General features: G+C 37.5%; 1 protein-coding gene across 3 annotated transcripts; it reads left to right on the top strand.

Moving 5' to 3' along the window:
- The first annotated feature begins 3,942 nt into the window (after nt 1-3,942).
- On the top strand, nt 3,943-8,886 carry LOC115686145 (calcineurin B-like protein 4). Of its 3 annotated transcripts, none has more exons than XM_056304283.1 (10): nt 3,943-4,292; nt 5,729-5,909; nt 6,364-6,513; nt 6,811-6,893; nt 7,073-7,132; nt 7,353-7,461; nt 7,630-7,682; nt 7,781-7,861; nt 7,941-8,053; nt 8,266-8,886. In XM_056304283.1, exons 3-10 carry the CDS (start codon nt 6,435-6,437, stop codon nt 8,327-8,329), a joined length of 642 nt encoding a protein of 213 aa, XP_056160258.1. In that variant the 5' UTR covers nt 3,943-4,292; nt 5,729-5,909; nt 6,364-6,434; the 3' UTR covers nt 8,330-8,886. The 3 variants fall into 3 exon arrangements, with proteins under 3 accessions (XP_056160258.1, XP_056160257.1, XP_030467206.2); XM_056304282.1 differs by having other exon boundaries at nt 5,852-5,909; XM_030611346.2 differs by lacking the exon at nt 5,729-5,909.
- The last annotated feature ends 2,539 nt before the right edge of the window (nt 8,887-11,425 follow it).

The following is an 11,425-nucleotide window of genomic DNA, read 5'->3' on the forward strand; positions in this document are numbered from 1 at the left end:
TTTTAAATTCACATTTGGGGGTGTATTTATTTAACGGAAAATTCTAGATTTGAAAAGCATTTTCCCGAAAAATTCTCGCTAGTATATATTACAAAAATGAACGAATGAAAAATATTTTCATCACCCACGAAAAGAGTTAAACATAAATTATGTGGACAATGAAAATATCTTCCACTGACTGATTTTTCAAAGCATATAACCAATCATTTTTCGAATATTGCTTTTCCCCTCTTGAGTTTTCCGTGTGCTTCCTCTTTTTCTTTTTTTCTATTTTCGCCTTTTCTTTTCTCTATATTTTTTTCTTCTCCTCGAAACTTGAAATATATCAAAGACTCGAAAACATTTCGAAATAAACAGACATTTATACATGGACACTCAGATATTTTTCTTTATCATTCTATGATATGCAAATCAATTTTTCCACTTTTCAAAATTAAGGAAAAGCAAAAGTGATCATTTCTTTTTTCTTTTGATTTGAAGCCAGGATAAAAGGACAAGCCAAGGAGGTTGACTTTGCGACAGTGGCGTGCACTCCATGCGTTAAAACACATTTCGATCCACTGACGATTCCCTTTCATTCACTTGCAACCGCTCCCTCCTTAGCAACACATAACATCACTGGAGAAACAAAAACGATGTAGTGACAGTTCGATGAAATGTCACATCAAGCTCCATTATAAAAAAAGGAAAAGAAAGAAGCTCGAATGGTCACAACAAGTGAACGATGCTCCATGCAAAAATCGCCACGAAAGTGTAAAATCGTGACAAAATGATTAGCTCGAGATCGAAAGGATCGAACGTGATCTGGATTGAAATAGTGTTCTATAAGACCAATTGGTGTATGCTGACAAATGGCATTTTGCATAGAATGTTGTGATGGAGATTTCTTTCGAGACATTCGTCAAGTAATTGCATATGAAAAGTAGCAATTTTGAATTTAGTGGATTTTTCGAAATATGTTTGATTCATGATTTGAAAACTAAACCCTTTCATAATAAGTATCTTTAGAGAGTCCTTCAAGACACTGCTTAACATGACCCTTGTGTTAACACGCATGAATAAACAAGAAAGACAAATTTGATGTCCATGCAAAATATTATTAGGATTATCAGGGGATCAAACTTTGCCTTTTCAAAACGAGTTATTTCTAAAAAAGAAGAGAAGAAGAAGAAAACTCCCTACATTTCTTGATTTACAATTAGATACACTAACTTTTATGAAAATAAATAGAGTTAATGTTGACTGAGTAACCTCATTCTCAAAAAATCAACTTCTTCATGTGGTGTATTTGTCACGAATGTACCCGTTTAGGATTTTTCGTGGTATTAGCCCTTAATTTTTTTAATAAAACATTTTCTTCTATCTCTGATTGGAGGAAATTTCCTCCGCCTATGTCTTTAACCCATATTTTATAAGTTGTTGACATCACTCACATGCAAAGTAATTAAAATTGAAAGCGAGCGATGTCGACTTTGTAATGCACCGCTCAAAGGCACAATCGTGGAAACTTTTCTCAAACCTCGGGAGGAGAAAAACAACTATTCTTCGATTGCTAACCTCCAAATTGATTAAATTATGAACTAGCCTCATGGACTAGGTTAATTGAGAAGCAAAGTCAGGACGACCAAACGTAAGTTTTTGCACGTTAGGTTCCGTTTGTTTCGCGAAAAATGAATAATTTGAAAAATATTTTCTTAAAAATGATCGCTTGTATCGCTTTAATTAATTAGATAGTGAAAAATATTTTCGTTATCGACAACAACTCATCTCTAAATATTTTCGTTGACGATGATAATATTTTTCGTTCATTCATTTTTTTTAAGTGATACAAGCAATCGATTTTAGAAAAATATTTTACAAATCATTCATAATCGAAACAAACGGAATCTAAGAAACATTGGATCAAAATTGTCTTGCACTTATATCTACTACTACATGTTAAGGACAATAAGCCAAACCCACCCAACACCCAGTTTGCAAGAACATTTCTAAGCTTGACCCTTCAAAAATTTTTCGCAACCGCTAATTATAAATTTGGGCTCCGTTCGTTTCGCGGAAAATGTGATGTTTCTAGAAAATATTTTCCAAGAAGCCATTTCTTAAGAAAATAACGGTATTTTCCGATGTTCGGCTGAAATCTAAAAATAAACTAGAAAATATTTTTTGCCGTTTGGTATTTGATTTGATTTTTCGAAGAAAATATCAATAAATTTGAATTTTTAATTATTTTTCTTTTTCTTTTCTTTTCTCATCTATTTTTTTCCTTTCTTTCCTTTTCGTTTTGCTTCTTCCTCAGCCGGCCACAAGTGAGCTCGAGCCCCGCTTGAGGTCGCCCCGCTTGAGATCACTAGAGGTCAGCGAGGCTCTGGCGACCTCGAGCCCCGCCCAGCTCGCCAAATCTGGCGAGGCCTAAGCTTGCCCAAGGTTGGTCGGGCAAGCTTGGGGCTTGAGCTCACCTCTGGTCGGTCGCCCGCGACCGGCCAAGGAAGAAGTAAAAAGAAAAAGAAACAAAAGAAAATAAAAGAAAATAATTAAAATAATTAAAAACTCGATTTAAAAAAAAGGAAAAGGTGTTTGGTGAAAGAAAGTGCTTGGTGTAGAGGCAAAAGAAAGAGGATGGAAAATGTTTTCCGCTTTTTGAAAAGTGAAAATATTTTCCCCACTTTTGAAGGTGTTTTTTCCATTGACGAAAAATGTTTTCTTTGACTAGTTTATTTTTCATGAACAGAACGGCGGAAAATCCGGAAAACGTTTTCCTGAAAGTTATTTTCTGTGAAATGGACGGAGTCTTGGGTCAAGGACAACTTTAATCTTCTAAATTTACTAATTGTGAGATTTGGTCATCTGATTTTTTTTGTAAGCCGTTACCGACACTGTCAAAATGATTGACGTGATACATGACGAACATCTTGCGTTGATATGGCACTAAATAAATTCAGCTGCCTCGTCTCTCTCTCTCCCTCTCTTCCCTCTAGGTTTTCTTCAATTTTTTCCTTAAAGAGTGCATTTGTTTCGCGAAAAATGAATAATTTAAAAAACATTTTTCATAAAAATGATCGCTTATATCACTTACTGTTGACACTTAAATTTTGGCTATTTTCCTTAGTCATTTATTACATAAGAAAATTAGGGATCGACCCCGACCTCTAAACAAAAATTCCATTAGCATAGTTCACGTTCGCATTTTATTGAAGTCATGCATGACATGCAAGTCACATGATCTTAACACGATGTTATCAAGTATCATCGCGCGGGCAATCGAGAGCCATGGCCGGTCATATCCTTAGGGGGGGTTTAAACTCCACACTCAATTCCTTATCGATGAGATTTGATCTCCAGTGATTACTCGATTCAATAGTTATCCATTCAATTTTATTCCTATTTGCTTTTGAATCGTTTCAAACCATATTTTATCTACAAGGAGGGGACTGGTCGTTTGAATGATATTTTATCCTATATGCGCTATTTCAAACGGGTTTTGATCAGCTCAATTTGCGTAAACGATAATGATTGAAGCTCTTTCAAATTTTTTAGACGTTTCCGAAATCGATCAAACTCCTATAAGATAATCCTTGCTTTTAATTCAAACTCATCCTAATGGAGGTTATAATTACCCTCTTGGCCGATCAAGAAAGGGAGGAGGGACATGCAGAAAGTTTTCAAAAAACCGGGGAAGGTCTCTTCCTCGGCAAGGGGTTCCACGAATCAACCAGTGTGCTTGGACTTGAGCTCATTCTTGGCGATTTTCCAAGTTAAGATATTAGGTTTCTGCTACATGCTCCCAACATTAGCAATTTGACGGTGTTAGTAATAATGACTAATACGAAGATTGATCGTATAAATTCAAAGAGAGAGATTTTGGTTTATATAACAATAAATTAAGATTCCTTTATAGGAGATTTGTGAAATTACTATTGACAGAGGGGATCCCAAGTAAGTCCAAACAGATTTAACACAGAAAACCACGCAATAAAGTCGTCCACACATGACAAAGGCAAAGCGGAGGAAGAGGAGAGGTTTGAACTTTGAGCTCTTCATCGACGTCACGCCCCGGGAATTCACAAATAACGCACCCCAATTTGGCAGTCGGAAAGCGGAGTCGCAAGCTCAACAGATTCTCGTGACGGAAGACAGAGGGGGAGAGAGACCCAAGAAACAAGAAAAGCTGCTCTATGTTCTCAGAGAAGTTCCAAAGCCAAATGCAGAGCGCCTGATTCAGTAGATAAAACAGAGCGCGAGAAAGAATCTGTCAAGAATCCAAGTATCTTCCTTCCCTCCGTCACTGATTTCTGGTTAGTCCACGACTCTCTCTCTCTCTCTCTTTCTCTCTATCTGCCTCTCTGCTTTGAGTCTTTGATGGGGTTGTGATGTTTTCCACCCGCTTGAAGGACTTGCCCTGTTTTCTTACTCTGATTCTTCTTGCTTCCTTTTGCCAATGCTCTGTTTGGTTTTCTGAGAAAATGCAGAGACCATCGGCAAAATCTTGCAATTTCCCATCGATTCTGGATTTTGCCTTAGAAAAACAACAGGAAGATTTAAAAGCTCGCATGCAAATCAAAAGCTTGCATGCACCTTGTTTATGTTTTCATCGGGTCTCCTCGATGCAAATGCAGGGCAAAGTTCCTTCTCTTGTTCATTCTCTTGTGGTCCCTCTTTGGGTAAATTTCTTGATCTTTATTTGCTTAACTGGTCGTAAATGGAAAGGATGATTAAATAAATTTGATAGTATAACGGTGTGAAGTTACCCTTCATTTTCGTTTAAGAAAAAGGTTTTATAAGAGTTTATTCTTTTTCTTGGGAATTTGATTCGAGTAAGCAGTCTTTCTCATCGTTACCAGGAAGCCTCCAAAAGTCATACCTTTAAATTGACCTGCCCTTTCAAGAAACGAAAAATCTGCTGAAGTAGCTCAAGAAATCTGCCTTTGCGTATTGGGTTTGTGGTCCACTGAGAAAACAGTTTGAAGGATATTTTTATCCCTCGTCGACTGTTTAATGGATAACTAAAAGATGGGATTTCTTTGAATGAATTTCTACCTCACGAGACAGTTTTTAGTTTACGGTTCATATTGATTCCTCGGCTGAGTTTTGAAGTTTCTATTTCTTGAATATTCTTGTCTGTAGTACACTATTTGTAAAAATTGTGATTGTGAAATCACTTATGTGCTCATTTTGTGCATAGCTGCTTCTCTCAGCCTCGGGGCCCAAATAGTTTTCTTTACTGGATATATATGTCGGAATCTTGATATTTTAAGACGGTCAGTTCCATGTTGATGTTTCAGTTTTTGTACATTATTCTTGAGCCACTTGCGTTGTACTTTTTGTACATTTCTCAAGTAAATTGACCTGAAACTGTCTGCATCAAGGATATCTCGCTTTTGAAATCAAGGTTCCTTTGCTTTTGGTTAACTCTATTTGGCCATAGTGTTGAGGAAAACAGCTTATTTTGCCAGCTTCCACAGTTTCTGTGGTCATGGTTCTGCTTTAAAAAAAAAAACCTGATACTCATGTCTCATCTTCAAAGACTCATAGTTTCTCTAACCCAGATGTTTTAGGCAGATAGGTGCTCTTGACCTTTAATTTGGTGATTTACTGATGCGGGTGTTTGCTACCAACGGTGAATACATGATAGCGAACACTCAAGTACTTATCAGCAAACGAATCAAAGCAACAATGCTCTTTTGACAATTTCTTTTCTCTCTTTTTTTTTTTTATCTTTATGTGTCCCTAGAGTCTTTCTCCGACTCGTCTATTAAAGCGACCCATATACACAGGATAAGAAATGGGTATGGGTGCGGGTATGGGGAAACTTCATATTGAGCTCAAAATTTGCTAAGTTTGTGTCTCATGGCAGACCCGCTACAGTCAGAATCACCATAACGAGGTCGAAGAAAGATTATCTGAAATTCGAGGTATGATGATTCAATGTCATACAAAATTTTGAACCTTTACTTATATTCTGCTTACCAAGAGCAACAATGCATATTGATTCTATGTTCTCCTATGACCCAGTTCTAGCACTCAAATTTTGCACATCCACATAACAAGTCTACGTGTCAGATATCACAAAACATAGATGACTAAGCATACCAGACACCGGGTTGGAGTCCGAGTAGTACAATTTATGCCTACCCAGAGTGGAAAACCTCCGTTCTCGAATTTGGTGTGGCATGCAGGTTCTTGACTCTAGTTTCACAGTGTTGACAATGAAAGCCATGGCGCCAGTAGGCGCGATCTCTTTTTGGTCTAAGAAGAGCGATTGTGTGCACTGAAAGTCTAAGCAGTAAAAGAAAATCTTTCGATCTCCAAATTGAGCTGAATCAGCATTTTGCAGCGTCTTATTCTCCTGTGAACTGGCATTGGCAGGTGTTGCTGTACAGTTTCCTTGTTTCTACCTGGCAGATATATCTGGGAAAAGCACAAGGTAAGTAATTGTCATGGGTTGCATTATTTCGAAGAATTCTGAGCAAACACCAGGATATGAAGAGCCTAGCGTTCTTGCTGCTGCAACACCTTGTAAGCGCCAATCCTTTAGATGTTAAGTTTCTGCATATACTTCCCTTTAGATTGTTCTCATGAAGCTTTAGTGTAACCCGGACTTTTTTCCCAAATTCATTTCTAACCTGTCTATTCTCGAGCGCTCGTTCATCCAATAGAGCATTGTCATACGCTCCTTTTGTGTACATTCAGAATTACTTCATCAGGGACTGATGGAGATAGTATTATTTATAAGCTCTTCAATAAAGTCCTGGTAAATTAACTGTGATGCTACCTGCCTTCATCACTTTGACCATTTATGTTTCTTAAATGCAGTTACTGCAAGCGAAGTCGAGGCCTTATACGTGCTCTTCAAGAAATTAAGCAGTTCAATTATTGCCGACGGGCTTATTCACAAGGTATGCTTCAAACCCACATTTGATACTTGAATGAAATCTATTCACTTTTGCCTATCAGTTGTCATTCGCTGGGTTGTCTTCTTCTAGTCTGGTCTTGCATGATGACAAGACACTGATAAGGTTAATTGGGCACTTGTTTCTGCTACTTAAACTTGCTGTTTATGCTGTATTTTGAGCAGGAAGAGTTTCAGCTCGCACTTTTCCGGAACAGAAATCAGAGAAATCTTTTTGCCGACAGGGTATGTAACATAGGCTCACTTCGATTCGATGGAGATCTTTTCACTCATGTTGTTTAATCTAATACAGTTAATCGTCCCACTTAGATAAAAAGACATGGGATGCCAAATATTTTTGATCTTACAAAGTGCCACTCAACTTTTTGTCATTTTGCTCGTTCACTAGAGTGACGCCTTTTCTTTGTCCTGCCGATACATGAACCATGCGTATCATATATTGCAGATATTTGATTTGTTCGATATGAAGGGAAATGGGGTCATTGAGTTTGGTGAATTCGTGAGATCACTTGGCATCTTTCACCCGAATGCACCAATAGAAGACAAGATTGCATGTAAGAAAAATTCAGATGTATCTCCTTTTCTTTTTTCTTTTGTTCCCATTATGCAATTTTTCCTCTTTTAATTTTCACTAAAATTCGATTTGACTTACTTTTTCATGCTGGAACATAATGTTCACATGAGTAGCTAAATGATATCTGAGTCGTGAGACTTTTCCACAGTTGCTTACAGGTTGTATGACTTGAGGCACACTGGATATATTGAGCGAGAGGAGGTGAGGACGGTATCTCCTTTTTTCTGCTGTTGCATGGACATCTCGATGTATATGCTCAAATTGTTCTTAATTTCTTTTGTCGTGGTTTTAATTTACAGTTGAAGGAAATGGTATTGGCACTTCTTCATGAATCGGATTTGGCACTCTCGGAGGATGTTGTGGAAACGATCGTGGATAAGGTGCAGTACTCAACTTTCACGTGTCACTATCATCGGCTCGGTACTTCAATCATTCTGAAACTGGTCGTTCAATTGACAGGCATTTAGTGAAGCAGACACAAAAGATGACGGAAGGATTGATCAGGAAGAGTGGACGGACTTTGTGTTGAAGAATCCTTCTCTGATAAGAAACATGACTCTTCCATACCTAAAGTACGTAAACCCGATCGAGATTAACTTAATAGGTCACATCAATGCGAGGAACAGCCTCTCTACTTCAAAATTTAAACCCCCTGTAAAAAAAAAAAAGATAACCCGGAAACTGTCTACTAAACATGTCTCTGGTCATGTCGGGCTGCGCATTGTCAATGGGATTACTCTGCAAAAGTGATATGCTACAACTCTTTCTTTTGCACCTTTTGCAGGGATATAACGTTGGCATTTCCCAGTTTCATATTGAGTTCTGAGTCTCACGATTCAGAAGTATGACCCCATTCCATCATTAAGGCGTCAACACATGTCGGATCGATGTTATATAGCACCGGATGATGCCTCTGAGCATCTGCCAAATACCAGTTGTCGTTGCTAGGTAAAATCTCAAAGCAGAAAGCAGAATAAGAAGCAGCCGTCGTCAAGTCTTTAGTTGGCCATTTTCATCGACTAATCGGTGCATAAGGGTGGTCACATATATTATCAATCATGGGAGCACTCAAAGCTTCGCGTGTCTTTTGAGCTTTTGAGTTCAGAAGGGTTTGAGTGGATACACGGAAGAGAGGCATCCTGCAACGTGTAGGTAAAAAATTTCAGGAACTTCAAGGACTAAAAAGATAATGTGTATGTCTGATAAATTAGTCACGAGGATGATCTCTCCTGTGCCCCAGGAGACTGCCAAAGTGAGTACAAGAGAGAGTTTGATTCTCAAACAGGCTGCTCTTTTTTCACTTCTCCTTCTATCTAATCATATTAACTTGATTGCTGCTTTGCATTAGAGAGTGAGAGTACGCCTTAAATCTCTGTTGAGCATGCCTTGATAGCGTCATTGTTTCCTTTGTTGGCAGGTTATTGTACCTAAAGAGCAATTACTCGCATAGTTTTAAGTCAGGCTTCGCACGTTAATTAGACGATCTGATAGGGAATTCCTACGGAACAACAAGAATAACACGAATAATAAATATGACGCAGAGTGTCATAATTTAGACCATTATGTTGGACAAAAGAATTTTTTTCCCTTAAAAGCTTAAATGGTAAGGAAATTGATCACCATTGTACATACAGCATTATTCCTAATAATCCCAAAAGGAAAATAATTCAAATTCAGGAGCAATTCAGTGTCATATACGCATGGTTATTCGTAATGTGAACTCTAATTCAGTATGAAATGAACAAACGAAGCTAAAATGACATTTGCAGAGTGTGGCCACCATATTATTATTTTAACAAATATGACCATATGATAGAAGAAACTAGAGTTACGATTTTTTCATAGGAAAGTGAGGCGACATAAAAGTGGAAGAAATTCATAGTAAAAAGTCTCTGAACTGATTTCTCTAACTATATATTGTACCCAAAAGCAAAGTTCAAATTCCATCACCTGAAAATATTATGCAAGCTAGATTCTCTTGTGACAAACACTCTCTAGTGTTATGAAATATGTGGGCTTTCAACCTCTTGGTGGTTGAGTATTTATAATAGTAAGTAAAAACGATGGTTAGATAATTTTCATTTCGAAAAAAAGAGTATTTACTGCTAATAACAATCAATATGGCTTTTCCACTATGGTTTAAAAATTGGGTTAATATCAAGACCGTGCATCTCTACCCTAGATAACCAAATCTTGCGCCATATCCTGCACTAAGTTATCCTTTCGTAACTTCTTTTGCCATTCCTCATAAAATAAAGCAGACTTCACCTTTTTCAATGTAATCATAGTGTGCTCTTGTAGCACTGTATTAGTAAAGTGTTCAAAAGAATCCGGTAGAAACGCCAACAACATCATATTTTGTTTTTCATTAGGCAAGGCCTCATTGACGTTCTTTAAGTCCATCATGAGTTTGTTAAACTCATCTAAATGGGTTGATGAATGTACTTTCAACTATCCGGGATTGAACCATTCTTTTCAGCAAATACAAGCGATTGTTCAAACCCTTCATTAGATAAAGTACTTGAAGTTTTTCCCACAATGGTGCGGCATTCTTCTTTTCGGCCACTTTAAAAATACCTCATTCGATAAAATCAATAGGATTATGCTTTTCGCCTTCTCCATCAACTCTATCTTATTGGCCTCTTTCATAGTTTCTGGCCATTTATCCTTGCCATATGATGCCTTCGCCAAACCTAAGGTTGTTAGTAGGGTACGCATCTTAATGTTGTACAACCCAAAGTTGTTCCTCACATTGAACTTCTCACTCTCTACTTTCGTTCTGGACATAATTGCAGCATCAAAATATCCAAAGAGTGATCAAACAAATAAAAGCCCCAAATCAACTCCAGAAACCCTAACCTTAGCTCCGATACCAATTGTTATGAAAAATTTCACACAGAAGTTAATGGATCTTGCGATTAAAGTTGAAGGAGAGAGAATGAAATTACCAGAGAAATTAACAAAGAACGATAACGAACACCTGAGATTTATGTGATTCAGTTAGAGTGTCGGTAGATATTCCACGGAAAGAGCCAGTCGCAAGTAATCCACTATGAATTCAGAGAATTTTACAATCGCTCAATTACTCAAGTGTTTCCTAGCTCTAGATTACACCCAAAGCAAACTTACAAGTGTCATCTCACAATCTTTTACAAAGAACTCACTTAGAAAACTCAGATAAAACCTAATACTCCTCTTGTTTGCTCTACTGTATCCAATATCAGAGTAGAAAACCCCCTTTAAGAAATCAACTCAAAGTGGAAAATTTACTCAAACTCGAGACATATTCTCAATACCAAACGGCAGAAAATGAATGATGCGCTTCACTCTAGGTAACTAATGGCGGAGCAAGAATTTTTTCAAAAAAGGTTGCAATATCCGAACTTTTCAAATATGCTAATGCGAGCGTCATGTATTACATACTGAAAATTACACCAAGCACCAAATATAAGAGTGACGACAGCCGCTACTAGCTCTCATATGTCGGCCGGCATCTAACCAATTGTACCGATATTTGCTCAATCAAAAACGCCTAAAACCCAATATTTGAATCGAAACGCTTTCCCCCTCATTTGTAGAGATTCCCTGAATATGTGGCGAATATTCTTTGACAACCCTAATTTTAGTTGCGTGGAGAGCGAGTTTGGCATGGATTAAAGGCAAAACTCCAAGACTACCTACCTGAGGCGACTTCATGGCCCTTTACGACAACCTAGCCAACATTATTATGAAAAATTTCAAACTGGTCCAAAAATGATTCCATGATAATTATGGTAGTTTGTGTTCCACTCCTTCTAGGCTCTATATACTTCCTGGGCCAGACAAGGTTTTCTAGTTCTCACAGACAAAGGCCGCGAAATCAAACGAAATTTATCAATGCAAGACTTATTTATATTAAATAAATAGGAGAAATGCATTAGAAGTTCTAAAACTTATTACGAAAG

Source organism: Syzygium oleosum, unplaced genomic scaffold, assembly GCF_021117445.2.
Source record: "Syzygium oleosum isolate NSW1041296 unplaced genomic scaffold, Sole_v2.1 Sole_v2.31, whole genome shotgun sequence".
Lineage (NCBI taxonomy): Eukaryota > Viridiplantae > Streptophyta > Magnoliopsida > Myrtales > Myrtaceae > Syzygium > Syzygium oleosum.

What these genes read in the sequence shown, in the direction of transcription:
- LOC115686145 (XM_056304283.1), top strand. Translation starts at nt 6,435, where the DNA reads ATGGGTTGCATTATTTCGAAGAATTCTGAGCAAACACCAGGATATGAA. An exon ending in CCGACGGGCTTATTCACAAG is followed by an intron (nt 6,894 to 7,072) that starts GTATGCTTCAAA and finishes TATTTTGAGCAG; the next exon opens with GAAGAGTTTCAGCTCGCACT. An exon ending in ATGACTCTTCCATACCTAAA is followed by an intron (nt 8,054 to 8,265) that starts GTACGTAAACCC and finishes CACCTTTTGCAG; the next exon opens with GGATATAACGTTGGCATTTC.